At 37.8% G+C, this 25,121-nt stretch overlaps 1 protein-coding gene across 1 annotated transcript; it reads left to right on the top strand.

Annotated features, from left to right (window-relative positions):
• Nucleotides 1-230: 230 nt before the first annotated feature.
• On the top strand, nucleotides 231-24,784 carry si:ch211-141e20.2 (nectin-3). Its single transcript, XM_053496978.1, has 8 exons — nucleotides 231-294; nucleotides 2,149-2,490; nucleotides 11,362-11,667; nucleotides 16,936-17,035; nucleotides 21,588-21,739; nucleotides 23,029-23,140; nucleotides 23,239-23,288; nucleotides 23,366-24,784. Exons 1-7 carry the CDS (start codon nucleotides 231-233, stop codon nucleotides 23,282-23,284), a joined length of 1,122 nt encoding a protein of 373 aa, XP_053352953.1. The 3' UTR covers nucleotides 23,285-23,288; nucleotides 23,366-24,784.
• The last annotated feature ends 337 nt before the right edge of the window (nucleotides 24,785-25,121 follow it).

Here is a 25,121-nt window from a genome sequence, read left to right as displayed (position 1 = left end):
TCCGGGCGGCTTATGCTAACGCATGGAGGAAATGACGTTGGTGGAGTGTTCCGCATGGTGGAGTTTTATCGAAGGAAGAAGTTCTCACCGACACCCACTGCAAACGCTTCGAAGCGAGGCTTTTTTTTGGCACGCTCCTTGTGTTGTTTTTGAGTTATACGTATTACGTAACATTGCTATAATATAGGTCACCATCTTATGAACGTTTATTAATGGATAATGGCTATACAATGTATTTACGCACGCACCTTCAGGTCATTTTTGTGGTGATTTTACTGTGGACCAAAGTCAGAGGTAAGAACGTAACTCTTTACTACCACGCTTACACAAAGACTTAGTGATGGTGGGATGAGGCTCCATAAAGCATCGAAGCTTCTCAAGTAAAGATTACTTTTGCAGCAAGCTTGGAGTAAGTCCAAGGATTACGTTTTGTGATATTAGAGGTCTACCTGTGTACATCTCTGGTTTAAGTTGTAAGGGAAATAAAAGGGCATTTGCTGGTGACGTTCTATTCTGCGCTGTCGTGGAAAACGCTAGCAGTGTCATTTTTGGCCTTTACCGCGCTCCGTAGAATTTCAGTGGTACGCGCAAAACCCTCTGTGGGCGAGCCTTCATCTAAATGCGCGTTCCCTGTGCCGTTTTCTCGGGGGTGGGGCTAAAAAAAAAAACGCATCCTGATGGGGTAACCAACTTCGACACAGCAGGTGTTGTGGCGAAGTTGGTTCCCCCATCAGGATAGGTTTTTTTTAGCCCCACCTCCGTGAAATCGGCACAGGGAACGCGCATTTAGGAGAAGGCTCGCCCACGAAGGGTTATGCGCGGACCACTGAGATTCTACGGAGCGCAGTAAAGGCCAAAAAGGACAGTTAGCGTTTTTTAATCCATGACGAACTCTAGCCATCAGGATGTGTTTCCCTTGTTATCATGGACATATTTAGAATGATGAACCTTGGCTGAGTCACTTGTAGGCTGTAAACATGTCAGTACATGCGTTGTATTGTTTATATTTATTCACTGGTATACACTACCCATGATTTGTTTATGCTATTTTATCAAGGGATTTTTTTAATACAGTATATATTTAATATAAATAAATGGACCACTACGAGTGCTGATTTCTTTCATATGCAGTTTGTGTTTATTTAAATAGATGTGACCTAGTGAATTGACATCACACGGATAAAATGCTAATTATCTCGCATAATAATAATAATAATTTTTATTATTATTATAATGATGATAATAATAATAATGATTATTATTATTATTATTCATTTATATATAATTATTATTATTGTTACTATTATTATTATTATTATTATTAATAATAATGTCTTGAGACTGTATCTGACGGGTCTCTATTTTGGCATTATGGTTTTGCTGAAAAGGCATATTTGATATGAAATATCAGACAAAATACTGACATGTTTACAGCCTACAAGTGACTCAGCCGAGATTTATCATTATAAATATGTCCAAAATAACAAGGAAAACACATCCTGATGGCTAGAGTTCGTCAGGGATTAAAAAACACTAACTGTCCTTTTTGGCCTTTATCGCGCTCCGTAGAACTTCACTGGTCCGCGCATAACCCTCCGCGGGCGAGCGGAGTCACAGGGTTTCTATGGGTCACATGGTACTCTGATATATCTGAATGCCACCAGATTTGCTTTTATTTTATTAACAGCTCAAATGTGTATAACATAATGGATTAAAGCTGCACAATTTCAGATTTGCTTTGGTGCCGTCACTGAGCCAGAGAACGCTTGTCGTTCTCTTACATTTATAGGTATTATATCTCTTACATTTATAGGTATTATTAAACAGCTTCCCAAACAGTCTATTCAGTCACCATTGTTTTTACAGTATGATTTCTATACAATAATTCAAATTATCAGAGGTACTGTGATAAAAGGTTATATTTCTAATATAAACACTAATGTCTACAATACAAACCAAAATAGAGTTTTTGAAAATATTAAAATAATACAAATAAAAGAATTATTTTTATATATATTTTTAAAAAATATTCTTATTTTAATTTATCTTTAAATTTTAATTTGCATACTTTTCTTACAGTAAAGTAACTGACAATTTGGATAATATAATCAATGTAGTACTCATTTACATTAATTTGATTTTTTCCAGCTATAAGGATCATTGGTCGGGATGTGACAGTAACGACAGGAGACAATGCACAATTATTCTGTCAAGCAGTCGAGACATCAGAGCAACTAACAAGCATTACGTGGCAAAGACGAACAAAGGAAAAACCAACAGATACAGATTTCTTTGCAGTCACTTCCACTGGCAAAGAGGAACATATAAATGGACTGGGGGACAGAGTCAAATTTAACGGCAGCATTTCTGGACTTATTGGCTCAATACTTCTAAGTAATGTTACTGTTTTAGATGAAGGAATCTACACCTGTACCGTTAGCGTATTTCCAAGTGGACCAGATCATACGGAAATTCACCTTAGAGTAGAAGGTAAGAACACTTATTCTAATTTGATTTAATGCTACATTGGGTAAGACTTGTTAAGTTTAACCAATATTAGGCCTCTAAAAGTTAAATAGGTGTAGTTTAATCAGATCTACTCTTTGACATCGCCGCCGGTTCATATTTATTCTCAAAAAGATCTTACCCTGGCTCCTACAATGAATTACACAATAGGTGTATGTGTTGCATGTTGTGGTGACCTTGCAAGCCGAGCTATAATCTAACATTAGCTGAGCTAGGTGCTCTGTGTGTGTGTGTGTGTTTGTCTGTGTGTTACACAGTAAACCTTTCTCCTCTCTTATTTAAATTTCACACACACATTAACGGAAAGACTGTTTTGTCGGAAAAATTAGCGAGGAACATCGCTAATGACACTCGCGTGAGCGCATACTAACGGAATCACTGGTGTAAAGTAAAACAAATAAACAAATGAGCCTGCACTTTACTTTTAAAAAGAAGCGCGACAGAGCTGTGTTTGTGTGTAGAACATAGTGTGTATGTGTATGTCTGAGGCAGAGAGGGGGTGGGGGGAGGGTTTAAAGACGAGAGAGTGTGTGTGATGGGGCAAGTTGTCAAATTATACGCGCGCACACACAACGACAGAGAGGGAGAAAATCGCACCGGTGGAGACGATTACCCACAATTCGGAGAGTAAATCACAGATGAGAAATCAAAAAAGTAAGTGAATAAAGATTAAGTTTTGTCTTAAAACGACGCCAGTGCATTAAAATTCACTTATACCACTTCAGCACTATTATGTTATTTTAGCGCTATGTAATCCCAGTATAAATATTCAGTTTTGATTTTCTAATTAATATCTATTGATACAGGTGTTTTGTTAACATTTTGAGCAAGTAGTGGGAAAGGATTCACACCTGAAGAGAATGTGGATAATTACTGACTGTGTGTTGCTGTGGGTCGGGTTTTTTTTTTATTTCCAATTCTTCTTATTCTTTGTTGTTTAACAGCATTTGGAATCCAGTGGGTTACGTTAATGCCAACTGCAATTCTTCTTAGTGACCCTTTAATTAAATTCACACCATTCACCGCAGACTTTATCTTAATTTTGTTAACATTTTAACTTTACTTCCATAATTTCCATCCGCCATCTTTAAGCTTTAATTAATAGTTTAAATTAAATTTTTGTCTCTGCTTTGCTTTTTCTTTAGCTTTAGTTTCATCAGAAACATTTATTAAAAGATATATTTTTTCATGTAAAAAAAGACAAAGTTTTCATCTTTATTATCTTGATACTTGATATTAGTAGTTACCACACAAAACACCCTTAAGCTAAAACAGCTATAATCCAATTAATTGATTCATTGATTCAATAATCGATAAAGTCCTTCTGGTGTGTCAATTGTCATTGGCGCAAAGCAGCGTTACACAATCAAAACAAATCATGGATGTTTGTATGAAATGTGAATGTGAAGTAGGGCTGGGCAATATGGCTAAAAACTGTATCAAGATATCAGTGTTTCATATCAGTCGATATCGATAATTATTGATATTTTTATGACCCATTTAAAATAAGGACCAGGGGAAAAATATATTCCATTTAAACATTTTTATTTTAAACTTAACCTTCCTCTGATCATAGTCCCCTCAGTTATTAAGACAGAAATGTCAATAACCATGGAAAACTCAAATAATTAAAATGTAAACATAAGTCTAAAGTCACAATGAACACTTAACAATTATCTCTTAACATTTAAGGTGCAAAATGAAAGAAAATGTAAGAAATGCTTAATAAAGTGTAATAAAATAAGTGCATTTTCTGCTTTTGAAGAGGAATCCAGCAGACCAGCATAAGACAACGACATGGCGCAACTAAACGTGATACCGTTACATGATTGACGTTAGTGTATCACTCCCTACGTTGCTAGGTTACCAGAGAGCGAGTGCCTTTGTTAATGCAACTGTCACGGGCAACCGGAAGCGGACCAGAAGACTAGCAATTTACCTTTGTAGCGTGGCCGGTAAATCCAAACGCGGAAATAACGCGAATAGACATAACCACGTGAGTCATTGTAAGAACTCTCTCACGCCGAGAGCAAGAGTTTACACAATTATACCCGCTGTTGCGGGAGAGAGGTTGATTTTACGGCAGCTGTTTACGGGAGTGTAGTCCAGTGCGGGCAATGCTTTGTGGGTAATGCAGTCCAATGTGCGTGAACGCGGAAATGTGAGATGAGCTGGAATATGAAGCCTGAACCTGTTTTCGGTTTGATTTAAGTACGGAATCCACCCGGAAGTTTGTAATATCGCCTGAAAATAAAAGAATGGACATGCATCGACTCGTTTGTCTTTCCCATCACTGCATGGGCATGAATCAACGGGCTGTTGCGCTGCCGCGAGAAACGACAAAATAGAGCGGAGAAGCTAACACATACCCAAAATCACATAAGATCAGGCGAAGCGTTGGAAACGCCATGTGCAGACTAAATGACTGAGCAATGTGAAGCCCCATCTTCACATCTAGCTTCGCGACCTCTGTTTTCTTCTGACAAAGAATAAAAATTATCGAACGTTTTATCAAACCCATTTTTTTTTAATATCCATCACGTGTCTATCGCGATACATATCGCTATCGTTTAATCGCCTAGCCCTAATGTAAAGGAAGATTTTCCCTGATGAGCAAGCCGAGGGTGATGGCGAGAGTGGCAAAAGTGGTAAAACTCCCTGAGATGGCAGTAGGAAGAGACGTTGAGAGGAACGGGACTGGACAGGGAACCCATCCTTATTTGGGTGATAACAGATAGCAGGGATTGATCTGCATCATACTGTGTGTGTTCAGTATAACAAAAGAGTGTTTAAGTTAATATGGAGTTCAGTTTGTTACTGGAGGCTCAGGTAGGCTGTAGGAAACTCCAGTCCTGAACTATCAAGTGACTGCAGTAACATGCCCACAGAGAACAGCTAGCAGCATCAGCAAAGGCCATGAGGGTCTTCGTGGCAAAGTGAAACCGTCCCCAGTTACCACACGCATACCAGGCAGACCACATTTCATGTGACGAGATCTCCAACCAGAAGCGCGACACCAGGACAGGTCAGACAGGTCCTGGGGGCAAAGAAGGTCTGGATCACTGGCAGCTCAGGAGTGACATGTATAGCTTGACAGAGAGACTGGGAGAGTAAAAGAAAGAGAGAGGGAGTGTGTGAGAGAGAGGAGAAGAAAAAATAGAGGAAAGAGCAAAAGAGAAGGAGAGACAACAGTTAGGTCTGGTCATAATGTATAATGGGAATGTATATTTAGCAGGACTGTGCGATTAATTGAAATCGTATCGAAATCACGTTGTAAATATACTCGATTTCTAAATTGCCTTACAGCATGATTTTTTTCACCCTCCCGATTTTTCCCGCAGTATGCTATTTGAACCAATCACAACACAGCGCGCCTAAACAGAGCGCAACAGGAGACTGAGTTTAACCACAAATAGGCTGCAGAAACAGGCATAATGAGTTTAGCACAGGAGGACTTGGTGCCCCACCAAAAAAGGCAACATTTGTTGTGTGGGATTACTTTGGATACAGGAAAGATGTTGCATCACAGAGCTAGGTAATTTGTAAGACCTGTCAGTCTGTCGTTGCGGCGAAACAGGGTAACACAACAAACCTATTTCAACAAAAATCAAAATCACAATATTGTTTAAGAAAATCGTGATGGGTTTTTTTTGTCCATATTGCACAGCTTTTATATTTAGTGTAGAGTGCAAGCAGGGACTCAGACAGGACTAACCATAACAGCATAACTAAAAGGGAGAGCCAGAAGGAAAAACAGACATGAGGGCTCCCAGAATGACCAATTACTTTACCGTCAACAAACCTGAGTGATCAATAAGAGTATGGAAGACAGCATCTAACCATACCAGTTTACCATAATACTCTACGTCCATGAATCCTCAGATCTGCTCCTTTACCTAAGGCAAATCTATATATATTTTTTTATAGGTTTTTAGCCTAGACCTAATCACTGAGACTGTGTCTAAGTCTCAAACATTAATAGAAAGACTAATTCATAACTTTGTGGCTTTGTAAGAAAAAGCTCTGCCCCCTCCTGTAGTTTTCACAGGGAGCCAATGCAGTGTGGATATACTAGGAGTGATATGCTTGTATCATCTGGTTCTAGTGGTTCTGGTTCTCTCACTGCTGCGTTCTGGACTAACTGAAGCTTGTTTATGCACCTAGTTGAACAACCAGTCAGTAAGACGTTACAATAGTCCAACCTAGAGGTGATAAATGCATGAACTAGTTTTATGCATTGTTTAGTAACTATATACTGTATATATTTTCTTGGCAATATTTCTGAAGTGAAAGAATGCTATCCTGGTAATATTATCTACATGTGCTTCAAATGAAAGACTGGAATCTAGTAGTGGGTCTTTTATGAACATCTTGTTCTTTTTTGAACGAGTTTTTAAAGCAAAACAAGTAGTCTTAGAGAATTATTTGATTATTTTCTACCGAACGCCCATGCACAAAGCATCACCAAATCAGAAATGAGTAGTTACCTTTGAGTACTTTAATCCAAGTCGTTTGTTCTTTTCTTTCACATGATTCACATGGACGCTATGCAGTGAAGTACACAGGGAACAGAATTACAGTGGTGTGAAAAACTATTTGCCCCTTCCTGATTTCTTATTCTTTTGCATGTTTGTCACACTTAAATGTTTCTGCTCATCAAAAACCGTTAACTATTAGTCAAAGATAACATAATTGAACACAAAATGCAGTTTTTAAATGAAGGTTTACATTATTAAGGGAGAAAAAAAACTCCAAATCTACATGACCCTGTGTGAAAAAGTGATTTACAGTGGTTTATTACACCTGAGTTCAATTTCTGTAGTCACCCCCAGGAGATCTATCAGTCTGGTAAAGGTTATAAAGCCATTTCTAAAGCTTTGGGACTCCAGCGAACCACAGTGAGAGCCATTATCCACAAATGGCAAAAACATGGAACAGTGGTGAACCTTCCCAGGAGTGGCCGGCCGACCAAAATTACCCCAAGAGCGCAGAGACAACTCATCCGAGAGGCCACAAAAGACCCCAGGACAACATCTAAAGAACTGCAGGCCTCACTTGCCTCAATTAAGGTCAGTGTTCACGACTTCACCATAAGAAAGAGACTGGGCAAAAACGGCCTGCATGGCAGATTTCCAAGGCGCAAACCACTTTTAAGCGAAAATAACATTAAGGCTTGTCTCAATTTCGCTAAAAACCATCTAAATGATTGCCAAGACTTTTGGGAAAAAAACTTGTGGACCGACGAGACAAAAGTTTAACTTTTTGGAAGGTGCGTGTCCTGTTACATCTGGCGTAAAAGTAACACAAGATTTCAGAAAAAGAACATCATACCAACAGTAAAATATGGTGGTGGTAGTGTGATGGTCTGGGGTTGTTTTGCTGTTTCAGGACCTGGAATGCTTGCTGTGATAGATGGAACCATGAATTCTACTGTCTACCAAAAAATCCTAAAGGAGAATGTCCGGCCATCTGTTCGCCAACTCAAGCTAAAGCGATCTTAGGTGCTGCAGCAGAACAATGACCCAAAACACACCAGCAAATCCACCTCTGAATGGCTGAAGAAAAACAAAATGAAGACTTTGGAGTGGCCTGGTCAAAGTCCTGACCTGAATCCTATTGAGAAGTTGTGGCATGACCTTAAAAAGGCGATTTAAGCTAGAAAACCCTCAAATAAAGCTGAATTACAACAATTCTGCAAAGATAAATGGGCCAAAATTCCTCCAGAGCCCTGTAAAAGACTCGTTGCAAGTTATCGCAAACGCTTGATTGCAGTTATTGCTGCTAAGGGTGGCCCAAATGGGTGGTTATTAGGTTCAGGGGGCAATTACTTTTTCACACAGGGCCATGTAGGTTTGGATTTTTTTTCTGCCTAAATAATAAAAAAAAAACTCATTTAAAAACTGCATTTTGTGTTTACTTGTGTTATCTTTGACTAATAGTTAAATGTGTTTGATGATCAGAAACATTTTGTGTGACAAACATGCAAAAGAATAAGAAATCAGGAAGGGGGCAAATAGTTTTTCACACCACTGTAAGTAATTCTTCTCAATGCATCTTCTAGCCCGAATCGTTCTTTCTTTTGTACCATTTTTTTGCCTCCCATAGACACTATGCAGTGCAATAGATTCAAAAGAGCAAACAACTCGAACCATAAAATAAGAGGTGAGCTACTCATTCTGTTTAATATAATATGCCCTTAGCTACATTGTAATATTCTTATTACTATAACTATAGCCAAAATTTGTGTATGTAATCTGTTGAAAGTGTAATATTTCATTTAATTTTTGAACTAAAGAACGAAGTGAACTAAATGACACAAAAAAAGATCTGTTTGTTCTGATTAAACAAATTCGAAAAAGGCACTAAAATGATTCCCACCACTAGTGGAATCTATAATCACACCAACGTTTTACCGTTGCACTTCATGGAACAGAAAGGCCATTTAAAGTTACACTATGTTAAAAAAAAAACAACTTGCTTCTAGCTGCATGTGGTCCTATGACTAGAACTTCTGTTTTATCAGGATTAAGCAGATGAAAGTTAATAAACATCCAGTCTCTTATGTCCTGCACACATTGCTCAACTTTAGTAAGCTGTTTTTTCTCATCTGGTTTTTCTGAGACATATGAATGTGTGTCATTAGCATAACCCTTAATCTTGTTGCTGTGCTCAATCTTGCTATGACATGAAACAATGCCTTTTACAACCTCACCTTGGTAGCAGAGTGACTGGGTTTCAACCTACATGTGACATTGATGATCATTAGCACATGTTTGGTATAAATGGTTGATCATACACCTGACTATAATCCTACAAAATCCCTGACTTCGTGAAAGTGTACCTATAAGAATTGATGCTGGTTTGAAGGCAAAAGGTAGTAACCACCAAATATTGGTTTGATTTAGATTTTTCTTTCGTTCACTCACTTTTCATTGTTGACAAAGTTGACAAAAATTTACAATCGTTATTTAAATTTATATAAAGCATTCTTTGTTTACAGCATTTTTTTCCACACCTGCCTAATACTTTTGCACAGTACTGTGCATGTGTGTGTGTGTGTGTGTGTGTGTGTGTGTATATATATATATATATATATATATATATATATATATATATATATATATATATATAAACCTAAAGGATTATTATGAACACCATACTAATACAGTGTTTGACCCCCTTTCGCCTTCAGAACTGCCTTAATTCTACGTGTCATTGATTCAACAAGGTGCTAAAAGCATTCTTTAGAAATGTTGGCCCATATTGATAGGATAGCATCTAGCAGTTGATGGAGATTTGTGGGATGCACATCCAGGGCACGAAGCTCCCGTTCCACCACATCCTAAAGATGCTCTATTGGGTTGAGAACGGGTGACTGTGGGGGCCATTTTAGTACAGTGAACTCATTGTCATGTTCAAAAAACCAATTTGAAATGATTAGAGCTTTGTGACATGGTGCATTATCCTGCTGGAAGTAGCCATCAGAGGATGGGTACATGGTGGTCATAAAGGGATGGACATGGTCAGAAACAATGCTCAGGTTAGCCTGTGGCATTTAAACGATGCCCAATTGGCATTAAGGGGCCGAAAGTATGCCAAGAAAACATCCCCCACACCATTACACCACCAATTTTGATGAGCTCGTGCAAATTGTAGCCTCTTTTTCCTATTGTAGTGGAGATGAGTGTGGTACCCGGTGGGGTCTTCTGCTGTTGTAGCCCATCTGCATCAAGGTTACGTGTGTTGTGGTTTCACAAATGCTTTGCTGCATACCTCGGTTGTAACGAGTGGTTATTTCAGTCAAAGTTGCGTTTCTATCAGCTTGAATCAGTCGGCCCATTCTCCTCTGACCTCTAGCATCAACAAGGCATTTTCGCCAACGACACTGCCGCATACTTGATGTTTTTCCCTTTTCACACCATAAACCCTATAAATGGTTGTGTGTGAAAATCCCAGTAACTGAGCAGATTGTGAAATACTCAGACCGGCCCGTCTGGCACCAACAACCGTGCTACGCTCAAAATTGCTTAAATCACCTTTCTTTCCCATTCTGACATTCAGTTTGCAGTTCAGGAGATTGTCTCGACCAGGACCACACCCCCAAATGCATTGATGCAAATGCCATGTGATTGGTTGATTAGATAATTGCATTAATGAGAAATTGAACAGGTGTTTCTAATAATCCTTTAGGTGTGTCTGTGTGTGTGTGTGAGTGTGTGTATGTGTGTATGTATATATGTGTATAATATATACAGATATATATATATATATATATATATATATATATAAGTTCTAAATTTATATGTAAAACAGTGGGTGTGCTTGTATATCAAAACACTCGTATACCAAAGATTCAGACAAAACGGATTTGTGGCTCTGTTTGAGGTGCTGGAGTAAAATAGTCATGCTGCTTCTTTTAGTTGCCACAAACTTCAGACAAATTTTATAGCAGGCTTTGGCTTGTTTAATGTCTAAAGTTGGGAACCCGAACAATTTCCATACTACTAAAGAAATCACATATCTCTTGGAAATAAGCTCTTTAGTTTCTTTAGAGCACTCAACCATGTTGTATTTCGTATTTCCCATGTGTGAATCACAGAGATGGGGGTTGCAGAACTATGAAAGCTCGCGGGGCCATACCAAAATGAAATTGTAAAATAGATTTTTATTTTTCAACATTGAAATAAGCCATAATTTCTAATTAATTGCTAATAATTATTAATTATGCAGCTCTACTGTACATATCTATTAACATTATTAAATGTAATTTTTATAAACAAAAATATTAATGCTGTTGTCATGCTAATTAATAATATTCTGTTTGTTTGCTTGTAGTTCCTCCTGTTGTCATTGTGAGCACAGACGTCCCTCCTGTTGCTGGAGACACTGAGAAGATTTTAGCCACCTGCACTGCAGCCAATTCAAAACCTGCAGCAGGAGTGACGTGGAATCTGGGTGCTTTAAATGACTCTGTGAGAGTACAAACTAATAAGACTGTGGACTCTGAAGGAAGATACTCTGTTAAAAGCAGCCTGATTGGTGAAGCATCCAAAGATCTAAACCAAAAGAAGGTTCAGTGTTTGGTCGTACACCCTAGTCTGAAGGAGGAACTAATACTGGATTACACTCTGAACATTCACTGTGAGTCAACAAGCTCCTTACTGTTAAGCAAAATCTCATGACCCGAGTCACACAAATGAGTACAATGATGTTATTCACTGAAGTGCCAGTGTGGTTTGATTTATGATGTGCCTGAACATAGAAGGATTGTATTTCAGCAAACAGAAGAAAGATCTGTACTATATTATACTATACTGCACTCAGAGCTTCAATTCAATTAATATCACACAGTTCTTAGCAGAGACTCAGTTTGACTTGCTAGTGATCCCTAAAAAATTGCAGCCACCTTGGCATAAATGGTACAGTAAAACCTTGGAGCTTGGTCTGCAAGATGATCAAAATTTTGGTCTGCAAGATCAAAATTTTTTAATAAATTTTAACTTAATAAACGAGCGAGGTCTTAAAATACGAGTACTATAGTACACATATGCTATGTCTACCGAGCGTCACGTGATCTCAACTGACCCAACAGTTCTTCTCTCTTTCGTGCTGCGGGATTGGGGTGTGTGGGTGGGTGGGTGTTTGTGGGTGGGTGTTTGTTTGTGTTGAGTGGGTGGGTGGGTGATAGTGTGTGGGCTAGGGTAAGTCATCCTACACAATAACCCCCTTCCTCCTCTCCTCTCTTTGGTCTCAATCATTACAGCCATAATTATTTTCAAAGGTAAAGCGCAGGCTATTTTTTATTTTTTTTTTTACTTTATATTTTATATTAATAATTTTTATATGGATATTTTTGGGTTGTGGAATGAATCATTACAGATTTCATTATTTCTTATTGGGAAATTCACATTGTTATATATTCAAATGCTTTGGATTACAAGCACATTTCTGGAACTAATTATATTATACTAAAATACTAAAATAATTTAGTATTTTTACTAGATCTAAAATAATTATGCCCACAATTCAAGGTTTAACTATATTGGCAAGAAAGCTGAAGATGGAGACACAAGTTCTTGTGTCACTCTCTTTAGCTAAACCCCACTGTACAATCATGAACATGTAGTCGAATTGCAAGGTGGTTAATGTAAGTCAGCCGAACAGAAAAAAAAAGATATGCATGTCCATGAAAAACAAAAATAAGTTAACTCGGTATTTGATGCCAAAATACATAGTGGAGTCTACCAAGTTCTCATGTGAATTATGAACAGTGCAAAGTGTTTAGCAAACTGGCTATATATTCTTTTCTTTCTTCCTACTGGCAGTTGTGGGACTATTACACTTTCTATTTTTACAAAACTAGGCATGGGCTGGTATGAGATGATATGATAACCTTAATAATACAACAGGTAGTTCTAGAGGTATTGCATGAGTGGTGATATTTTATTCTCGATTATATACTTCTGAGTTCCCAAAGGACCATAGTTCAGTTGAGAAATTCTTGACACAACTAGATATCCCAACACTGTCCCCTGATTCTAGATTAAGATTAGAAGGGCCCATATCATAAGAGGAAATTATTTCAGCTATCTCATCATTGCAATTTGGTAAGTCCCCGGGTCCTGACGGGCTCCCTGCAGATTTTTTTTTTAATTGTTCTCCTCATATCTTGCACCACATCTAGCTTTGGTTTTATCTGAATCTTTTAAGCATGCCTTATAGGTAATGTGGGCCAGGGGTAGCTTAGTGGTTAAAGCATTGGACTACGGTTCGGAAGATCCCAGGTTCAAATCCCACAACCACCAAGTTGCCACTGTTGGCCCTTGGGCAAGGCCTTAAACCCTCAACTGCTCAGATGTAAAATGAGATGAAAAAAAATGTAAGTCGCTCTGGATAAGAGCATCTGCCAAATGCCTAAATGTTATGGCAAAGAGGGATAAAGACCCCACAGAGTGCTGTTCATACAGACCAATTTCTCTTCTTAATGTGGATGATAAAATCCTTGCTAAAGTAGATTAGAGAACATTCTACCCTCAGTTATATCTGAGGACCAGATCGGTTTTGTAAAAAATCTATAGTTACTTCAACATTCGACCGCTTATGGATATCTTGTATAACCCATCAGAGGGGATCCCTGAGTGTGTCCTTTTTTTGGACGCTGAAAAGGCTTTTGACCGTATGGAATGGGAGTATTTATTAAGGCTTTAGAAAAATAAAATTTTTGTCCAAGTTTTATCACTTGGGTTAAATTATTATATTTAAGCTCTATTGCCTCAGTTCTGACAAATGCTCAGCAGTCTCAACCATTCAGCCTTCAGTGGGGAACTCATCAGGGGTGTCCTCTTAGCCCATTACTTTTCAACTTCCATTGAGCCACTAGCATTCTGTAGTTGCAGGGATATATCTGGGATTTGGAGACGGGGAGAGGAACATAAACTTTTCCTTTATGCAGATTATCTTGTACTTTTTATAGCAAATCCAACCTCCTCCCTGCCACTTTGCTGTCTTTGCTCAGTGAATTTATCTATTTTTCAGGATATAAATTGAATTTGCACAAAAGTGAAGTTTTTCTGCTAAATAGTGCAACATTAACAACACAAATGCACAATCTCCCTTTCAAGATAGTGAAAAATTAGTTTACTTACCTTGGTATTACAATTATAAGGAAACATAAACACCTTTAAAGATTAAAGAAAATTTTTTTAGATTGTTGAACCAAACAAAACAGGACTTGAGGCAATGGTCACCACTGTCCATGTCCCTGGTTGGCCGCATTAATGCCATTTAAAATGAGTATTCTTTCTAAATTTTTACATCTTTTTTAGTCTGTACCTGTTTTTATTCCCAAATCTTACTTTGGTGCTTTAGATTTAAATATGTCATCTTACCTTTCGAAAGTCCCTACTTCAAAGACCTAAAAGTTTTTACTACTGGGCAGCAAACATTCGATGTGTCATCTTTTGGGCATATTTTCATAACTAACCTAAGCGGCCTGCCTGGGTGGAAATGGAGATAAACTCTGTCAAAAATCTCTCTTTCTCTGCACTCCTTGGATCTGCACTCCTCATTCCCTCAATTAAATCAATCAATAATTAAGTTATTAGGCATAACTTGAGAGTATGGGCTCAGTTCAGAAAGCACGCACTGGACAACACTCCCGTAAACAGCTGCCGTAAAATCAACCTCTCTCCCGCAACAGCGGGTATAATTGTGTAAACCTTTGCTCTTGGCGTGAGAGTTTTCTTACAATGACTTGAGTGGTTATCCTGCCTGTTTGCGCCATTTCCGCATTTGGATTTACCGTCCACGCTACAAGGGCTAACTGCTAGTCTTTTGGTCTGCTTCCGGTTGCCCGTGAGAGTTGCATTAACAAAGGCACTCGCTCTCTGGTAACCTAGCAACGTAGGGAGTGATACACTAACGTCAATCATGTAACAGTATCACGTTGGGTTGCGGCATGTCGTTGTCTCATGCTGGCCTGCTGGATTTCTCTTCAAAAGCAGAAAATGCACTTATTTTATTACACTTTATTAAGCATTTCTTACATTTTCTTTCATTTTGCACCTTAAATGTTAAGAGATAATTGTTCATTGTGACTTTAGACTTATGTTTACATTTTAATTATTTGAGTTTTCCATGGTTATTGACATTTCTGTCTTAATAACTGAGGGGACTATGATCAGAGGAAGGTTAAGTTTAAAATAAAAATGTTTAAATGGAATATTTTTCTCCTGGTCCTTATTTTAAATGGGTCATAAGAATATCAATAATTATCGATATCGACCGATATGAAATACTGATGTTGTGATACAGTTTTCAGCCATATCGCCCAGCCCTAAGCTCTTTAATACCAAATTTAACTGTGGCTTCTGATGCAAATATTATCGATAATCTTCTCTGTTTGTCCCCGCTGCGTAAAGGCCTAATATCCACTATTTATGATGGATTGATGGGTTTGAGTCACACCTCTTTGAGTAAAATTAAAACTTTGAATAAAATTAAATCTTTTCTTTCAATTCGAACCGGGGTCTGACGATGAAACGGTTGAAGTGGCACATCGACAAGAAACTGTTTTACGAGCACGACTGGAGCAGGACATTTCACAGCGCAGGATACAGCGTCTTCTTGACATGATGTAATGTTAAATTATGTGGAAATTGTATTGTTTGCGGGCGGGCAAGTTGTTTGCGACATGGAACGTTGGCGGAGATTATGCAAATATGTTACTTAGTGATGTGGATTCGTAACAGAAAAAGATTCGAATTGCTAATGACTCGTTTAGGCAAATGTGAGCCGCCCCTTTTATTTAATAGACAAAAACTTCATTTATCGTGCACTGTCAGCGTCACAACTTTGCAGATAGTTTATGTTCATGTACAGCTACATGACACACTGCATGAATGATCATATTTGAAAACGCATAATGGGGGCACTTTAAGGTTGTACACAGGGCTCGTTTCTTCAAACTTAAGTTTTCTCGTTTCTACCCAGATGTCGATACTTGTGATAAATGTAAAAGCGGAGAGGCGTCTCTTATTCATATGTACTGGACATGCATGACTTTGGAAAAATTCTGGAGGGATGTCTTTAAAACTTTGTCGTACATATTGTAATGCAACCTTGAACCAGACCCTCTAATTGCTCTTTTTGGTATCACTGGAGAGGAAGATAAGCTGGCTTGGAGTCAGGGGGTACTTCAAACACTTCATGTTTATTCTGTTTCCCCCTCTTTAAAATAATGTTGTTTAAAAGAAAAGATTGTGTTTCTATTTGACGAGGCATTGAACCAGTGCATACCACAGGAAAAGGATGACCAAAAAACATTTCCTAAAGAGCAGGGCTTGATTTAAGGGGGATACAGAGTGATTTCACTGCATATCGTACTGTGTATGACATGTTTGATTTGATTACAGAAATTCTAGAATTCGGTTTAATATGGGAGTTTTTAAAATGATTGACAGGTTTAATGATTATGAAAGAGTTCTTTACCCAATTTGTGTTATTTCATTCTCAATCTGAAAAAAGAGTTGTTGTTTTTTTCAAATTAACTTCCAGAAGCAAACTCGTATATCAAAACACTTGTAAACCAAATAAAATTTTCCTATAAGAAATAATGGAAACTCTAATTTTTTGTTCCAAAAATAATTAATACAAAATATAAAGTAAAAATAAATCAAATTTACATTTAGGTATTTGGCAGACGCTCTTATCCAGAGTGACTTACATTATCTCATTATACATCTGAGCAGGTGAGGGTTAAGGGCCTTGCTCAAGGGCCCAACAGTGGCAACTTGGTGGTTGTGGGATTTGAACCTGGCATCTTCTGAACCGTAGTCCAATGCCTTAACCACCCCTGGCTCAACATTTAATTTTATAAAGTATTGATTTGTATTTCTATTTGTATCCCAGATCCTCCACAGGTGGCTTACATTATCTCAGCAGGAGTTCAAGGAGAATTCCATTGTGAAGCAGACGCAAATCCAAAACCAACAAACTTCACCTGGAGCAGGTATTGGATCTGAGTCTTATATTAAGATAACAGGCTGCAGTTTATATATTTATATAGGCTATATTATATGGCTTATCAAATTTATTAACATTGTCTGTTCAAGCACCTGCTCTGTAGAGACAATTCAGGTGCTTGGTTTTACATTTCTGTTTAATGCTTAGTCATTTTACTATATTATTATTTTAGTTTTAATTTATTAGATAAAAAAAAAAATGTAAAAAAATATGACGTTACATCGGTACAACAAAGGTGGTTCATAACTTTATCCTCCCTACAGAACACTGCAAGTAAAGATTCCATATAAACCAGTTAATTGAATGTATAGCACAGAGACATTGCCATTATCACCTTCTTTCTCAAAGGAAAAGGTTTTCTCTAATATCTTGTCAGCAATATTTTGTTACTGATAAACAGTTTAAGGGGACGTTACTTCATTAATAAGTAATCAGTTACATTACAGCGTTACTTTCTCATAAAAGAGTAGTTTTCTTTTGCAGAAAATAAAAACTCCTTTGTGAGTCCTCATGCATGTTGTTTTTTTAGTCAGGACCTTTATAATTATTCTACCATCATTGGCCCATAATCTGTTAACTACTAATACCCCTATCTCACCTACGTGGTTTCGCGCGGTGGCCGTAAGTTGGCGCTATATATAGCTGATTATACGATTCCATCTTCCCGCGTGTCAGTCCTTGCATAGTAAACCACATAGGTGAGATAGGGGTATAACAGCAGGAATAACAGAGGGGGGCCGGTTATTGGTGGCGGAGCTTGTAGGACGACATTTACACACACTAACGCATTGGGAATGACTGCTGTCTGGTTCACGGATTACATAAATAGTCTGAATAACGGATTACATAACTAAATAACTAAGTACTTAACTGGTGGACATAACGCGTTAAATTACTCGTTACATCAAAAAAGTAATCCAAGTACTCCAACATGTTACTTTGTAACACGTTACACTTAACACTGGTGATTAAACAAGTTAACAAATAACAAAGTTAACACTCAGTGAGAATAAGTACTTTTTTTGTTCAGTGTTAAATGAAGCCAGCAGATAGTCTGAGCTTAATGCTACACTGGAACAAACATGATTTTTGCTTTAAAGAGGCTTGGGAAGCACCACAGACATGAGGCAGGGTCTTGCATTGAAAACATTTTTTTTTTTTTTTTTTAATGGAATAGAAGGAAGGTTTAGGAGAAGTGATAAGCAGCAAGGAAAGCTTCTAAATGTGGAAGCCTGTATTGGCACACACCATGGCACTCGCACTTCTAGCCCAGCTTTACTGATTTCTCCTGAGCACAGAACGGAGTCCTCTTGCCTCCTTTTTTAAGAGGTTCAAGGCCTTCAGCTGTAATGTAGCACCAGCCATGCCATGTTTAATGGCCTCACCCATACCACATTCCTCACATTGATGGTGAGGCCGCAATGCCAGATGAGTTCATTGGTTTTAGTTATCCAGACTGAGCAAGAAGCAAAACATTTAGACACATACCTCTGGAGGATCTCCCTGACTTGCACTTACATATACTTCAGTTTCTACAGTGGTGTGAAAAACTATTTGCTCCTTTCCTGATTTCCTATTCTTTTGCATGTTTGTCACACAAAATGTTTCTAATCATCAAACACATTTAACTATTAGTCAAAGATAACATAATTGAACACAAAATGCAGTTTTTAAATGATTTTTTTTTTATTTAGGGAGAAAAAAAATCCAAACCTACATGGCCCTGTGTGAAAAGTGATTGCCCCCCTTTTTAAAAAATAACTTAACTGTGGTTTATCACACCTAAGTTCAATTTCTGTAGTCATCCCCAGGCCTGATTACTGCCACACCTGTTTCAGCCAAGAAATCACTTAAATAGGAGCTACCTGACACAGAGAAGTAGACCAAAAGCTAGACATCATGCCAAGATCCAAAGAAATTTAGGAACAAATGAGAACAAAAGTAATTGAGATCTATCAGTCTGGTAAAGGTTATAAAGCCATTTCTAAAGCTTTGGGACTCCAGCGAACCACAGTGAGAGCCATTATCCACAAATGGCAAAAACATGGAACAGTGGTGAACCTTCCCAGGAGTGGCCGGCCGACCAAAATTACCCCAAGAGCGCAGAGACAACTCATCCGAGAGGCCACAAAAGACCCCAGGAAAACATTTAAAGAACTGCAGGCCTCACTTGCCTCAATTAAGGTCAGTGTTCACGACTCCACCATATGAAAGAGACTGGGCAAAAATGGCCTGCATGGCCACCACTTTTAAGCGAAAATAACATTAGGGCTCGTCTCAATTTTGCTAAAAAACATCTCAATGATTGCCAAGACTTTTGGGAAAATACCTTGTGGACCGACGAGACAAAAGTTGAACTTTTTGGAAGGTGCGTGTCCCATTACATCTGGCGTAAAAGTAACACAGCATTTCAGAAAAAGAACATCATACCAACAGTAAAATATGGTGGTGGTAGTGTGATGGTCTGGGGTTGTTTTGCTGCTTCAGGACCTGGAAGGCTTGCTGTGATAGATGGAACCATGAATTCTACTGTCTACCAAAAAATCCTGAAGGAGAATGTCCGGCCATCTGTTCGTCAACTCAAGCTGAAGCGATCTTGGGTGCTGCAGCAGGACAATGACCCAAAACACACCAGCAAATCCACCTCTGAAAGGCTGAAGAAAAACAAAATGAAGACTTTGGAGTGGCCCAGTCAAAGTCCTGACCTGAATCCTATTGAGATGTTGTGGCATGACCTTAAAAAGGCAGTTCATGCTAGAAAACCCTCAAATAAAGCTAAATTACAACAATTCTGCAAAGATGAGTGGGCCAAAATTCCTCCAGAGCGCTGTAAAAGACTCGTTGCAAGTTATCGCAAACGCTTGATTGCAGTTATTGCTGCTAAGGGTGGCCCAACCAGTTATTAGGTTCAGGAGGCAATTACTTTTTCACACAGGGCCATGTAGGTTTGGATTTTTTTTCTCCCTAAATAATAAAAACCATCATTTAAAAACTGCATTTTGTGTTTACTTATGTTATCTTTGACTAATAGTTAAATGTGTTTGATGATCAGAAACATTTTGTGTGACAAACATGCAAAAGAATAAGAAATCAGGAAGGGGAAAAATAGTTTTTCACACCACTGTATGGTCCTATTGCAGTTCACAGTTTTTGTGTAACACTTCTCGTTAAAAAGGTCTTGACTCAACTGCCGTTGTAACAGAACTAAGGTCATTCTATGAATGCTACTCTAAGCAGAAGCAAAGTGTTAAGAATGCCTTTTCCAGAGGAAGAACAATGATATCAAGCAGTACTTTCCTTTTAAAGCTTCCAGCCTCTTATGCTAACTCAATCAGCATGACGGAGTGATCTCCAGCCTTGTCCTCATCAATACAACCTGTGAGAATCACTGACATGATGTCAGCTGGTCCTTTTGTGTCAGGGCAAAAAAAAAAAGGGCAAATGTTTTGGGTTTTTTTGCGAATTGAGTTCATTTTTATGTCAAAGAGGGACTTTTCCATTAATTGCAATTTATTTGATTAATCTTCATAATATTTTGAACTCTGATCCCTCAAGGCATGATTCCACAAGTTCTCTGAGGGTATGCTTTGGTACCTAGCTCCAGGACATTAGGAGCAGTTCCAGTGCTAAAAGTTGCAAGATGAGGCCCATATGGATTAGACTTTTGTCCAGCACATCCCATGTATGCTCGATTGGAGACCTGGTGAATTTGGAGGCCAGATCAACGACCTTGAACTTTTTGCATACTAAACCCCATATACAGAAAGTTGTCATACATTGGGTGTTTTGGCACCTTCCTATTCTGATACTGTTCTGATTCCTTTGCATCACTGCTGGCTGCTTTAAGTGTTCATATTAGGGTTTCAGGCCAGCCTTGGTGCCCCTCAAGATTGAGAATACAGCATAAAAATTGGACATGCCACAATCTAGTTTCATTTCTTCCTTTTTCCAAATTTTACAAATAAACCCAGTTAAACCAGGTCTTTAAGCAGGTACCAAGTAGACACACCACCATCACCATTACATTTTACTTATTATGATTACTTATTAGCTGTACTTGAACATCATCACTCCGCCCCCACAGCATTTAAGGACATCCAGATAACTCACCCATTTGTAAAATATTATTCTGTGTCATTTTTTCCAGTCATTGCCGAGCATTATTGTCCATGCATGGTAAAATCTAGTTCATGACCAGTGTTTGTCTTTGTTCTCAGAGTTAGGCTTAGTCCTGTATTACATGCTGATCTCTTGAATTTTGCTTGTTTTTGACCTTGAGCTGGGTTACACTGGATATTGTTTACCCAAATTTATGTCTTAAAGTTAAATGAACCTGCACTTGTGTCTGTCCGCAGTCCTTAACAGTTTAAACATGTTTGGGAAATTGAACAAAACAGTGTAAATTTTAATACAAGAAATTGCATTTTATTTTTGTTGGTAAAAACAGAAAATGGGAAATAAGCAGGTTGACAGCAGTTTCTCTAATTATATTGTTTATTTGGGTAGATATTTAACATATACTGTAAATTCTCTTTTAGACTCTTTCCAGTAAAGGAGCCTCTTTTTACTGGTGTTAACAGCAACAAGCTGATTGTTCAGCTGACCCCTGACAGTAACGGCCTTTACTACTGTGTAGTATCTAACCAACACGGAGCAGCTCTAGGTTCCCTCTCTGTACATGTTACACCACGTGAGTATGAATGTGATCTTTCCTTTACTGGAACATAGAAATAAATGTTTTTACTTCCAAGGTCATTAAATCCATTGTGCATGTTCACATATGTGATTCACTTAGATACCTATTTTAATAGATACACATGGATCCAGAAGTCACCAGCCTACATTTATTCAGTGTAATTTAAATATTCCAGTTACAGTGAAACCTTGGATTGCGAGTAAAATGAAATTTTTGACTTGAAGAATAAACAAGTATTGGTTTACGAGTACCAAATATCATGTATCACGCATGCTCTTCTTGTTCTAATGCCAAGCGTCACGTGGTCACAACCGAGACGTTTTTTCAGCTTTTTCTCTTTCTAGTGCTGCGGAATTGTGGATAATTGTCTGCCATGCTGGGTCTTAGTGCTCTTACTGGTATAATCAAAATCTGTGCATGTGCGTATTGTTTACTATAACACTGACCACATGTGTGTGTGCATAAAACATATTTTATTTTGTGTCTGTATGGGTGTGTGTACAGCACGCCTGTACTGTTTATTACAACGTGTGCACGCGTGTGAAGCAAAAGAAAGTCTCATTAGAGAGCTTAAGGAGCCATTTTCTGTGTGCGTGTGTCAGCCTGCCGTTCTGTGCGCACACGATTGTTATTAGCGATGTTCCAAGCTATTTTTCATTTTTTCATTAATGTGTGTGTGAAACTTAAGTAAGAGAGGAGGAGGGGTTAGAGTGTAAGACGAAAAGAGGGAGGGGAGATGGTTTGATTCCTCCTCTCCTCTTACTTTAGCATCACACACACATACACACAGCGTCTGCACGCATAAACGGTAACACTTAACTGTCAGGATTTATTTTTACTTTTTTTAAGGTAAAGTGCAGGTTAATTTGTTTATTTTTTTTATTTATATTTTGTATTTACTTTTGTATTTTGTTTTTATTTTATTTTTTTGGGCTGTGGAATGAATAATTTGAGTATCCATTATTTCTTTTGGAAAAATTTGCGTGTTTTGATATACGAGCCCGCTTCCAGAACAAAATATGATTGTAATCCAAGGTTCCACTATATAGTCTAATGGAGTGCAGAGTCCAAAAGAATACTTAAATGATGTTCCACCTAATCTGTTTTACGCTGTGTTTTTTATATAACATTTAACCTTCTTGAAAGGAGGAAATGAGGATGTTTGCCTTAGTGACATTAAGCTGTTTCTAGCAGTGTTTCTGTCTGGGCAAAGTCCTACAAATCCAGATAAAGTGTCGTATACACCGTGAGCTAACTGTAATACTTTCTTAATTGCATTGCAGCTACAGAATCCAAGACTGGCTGGACTCTGCTCATCTTAGTCCTCATTGCTGGGGTTTGTGGTTTTCTAATTTGGAAATTTAATCTGCATGAAACCATTTTGAAAAGAGTGCGGTAAGTTTGGTCATATTTAACAATCTAGTATTGAAAGCAGATTATAACCATATAAAGAGTTTTTTAAGTGAGTTGCTGACTTTTCTGTTTTAACTCAGTAATTTTAGGCGTGACCCAGTGCCTACTGGATCTTCTGAGGAATAAGAGGGTCAGTGTGAAATCCTTTATTTAAATCCACTTTTTTTATGTGTTAGTGATTAAATCTAAGTTGTTTCTTTTGCTTAGGTGCACTGATGTGTTTGGTGTTCAAACCTCTCTATGGGACCATACCTTGCCGTGGTGGAGAGGCTTCACCCTCTTATGGTGTGCTGCCTTATACACTTAAGAGGACACCAAATGGTCCCAAAGGTTTTGTAACGTAAGTCGAAGTTTGAACATCCTGTTCGGCCGGGGTTGAAGGGGGGTGAGGGGTTTAGGTGATGCCCTATAACAGTCCATTTGTTTGGACCTGTAAAATGACCGAGAGCGAATGAGCAGAGTTGCGTATCGGACGCTTAAAGTGCAGGTTTTTGCACCTTTAATCACCACACTGAAGACGAGCACTGCTGGAGCTCCCTGTGGCACGCAAACTAGACAAAGCCGGATACTATACCAAGAACCATGTCTTTATGCATCCGCCTTTGTGCACTGGTGCGCAGTCGTGTGGGGTTGTTTTTCAGGAGTTGGACTTCAAGTGAAAGAAACATTTTGGACAATTTCATGCTCCCAGCTTTGTTGGATCAGGTCAGTGATGGCCCCTTCCTCTGTCATTAGAATATTTAAAATGGAAATCTATCATTTTTTTGCCTCTGACTATTTTCTAGTAGTGTTAACAGCTTGGTCCTTTAATCTGTATCTGTGCTTTCATCTAATCTCTCTCTTTCTCTCACAAACACACATGGAAACGAAGTCACACATATCACTTACTGTATCAGTGTTTTAGAGCAATAGTGTTGTATTGTGTTATTTAACTAGCTTTAGGAAGTATTTAATTTGTGTTTAACCAGATTGACATTATATTGTAACACAGTCTTTAATTTCTTATTGTGTGAGTAACAGGTTTTTTTGTGGTTGTTGTTTTTGTCAAATTCAAAAGTAACTTTCCAGATTTTCATCCTACTGAAGGAGTTTTTCTTTTTAATTACTATAAAAAAATTTCAGCAAAGGTCATGATAGTTTAGAAAGTATTTTTTACATATTTTTGTCTGATTTAGGACTGATTTATCTCTATAGTCTGTGTTTAAATTAGATTTTTTTTTAGTCATGTGACACCTCTAAGTGAGCTTTATAGCAGATATCACTGGCTATTATGTGCTAAACCCACATTCTATAAGCAGAATTTAGTGTCATGCTTTTTGCTGTGGTAAAGTTAACACATTTTTTCACATTTTTTTTAAATGATCACACTGTATTTTAATTTGAAAGAGTTTTTGACCATAGTAAAAATTGGTATTTAATATTTTAAATTAAGTAGCTTTGGTTGACATAAAATACACATCACCCAATTTAAAACTAGATACAGTAAGTCCTTTATCCTGCTGTTAATTGTGTGTTCTTAAATGGATAAACAAACCCCACCTGGTTGAAAGCACACACCCAATGTATATTAAGTGTTGCATATGTGTACAATATGTTCTGGTAAAATAAAAATGATTATAATCGTAATTATTTTTATTACCCATGAGATGTAAACTCTGACCTTGGCACTCAAGAAAGCAAATGATTGATGTTTGGGGTAAAACATTCAACATGAAAAGGCTGTATGTTTTAATAAGATATCAGATAATCCCTGAGTGGGTCAACTTAATATTAATGAACACAGTTTTGGAATAGGATGTTCAAAAGTATATAGAGGTTTAATAGTCAGGGTTCCACATACTTCTTTGCCATGTACTGCATATTTAGTTTACATTTACTTATATGATCTGGGTAAAAATATGACATTCCTCAAAATAATTACATTTAGGTTTGTATAATTAAACCAGAATGTTCATCTATTAAA

This window comes from Clarias gariepinus, chromosome 5 (assembly GCF_024256425.1).
Source record: "Clarias gariepinus isolate MV-2021 ecotype Netherlands chromosome 5, CGAR_prim_01v2, whole genome shotgun sequence".
Lineage (NCBI taxonomy): Eukaryota > Metazoa > Chordata > Actinopteri > Siluriformes > Clariidae > Clarias > Clarias gariepinus.
This window is presented reverse-complemented; position numbering and strand designations above follow the sequence as displayed.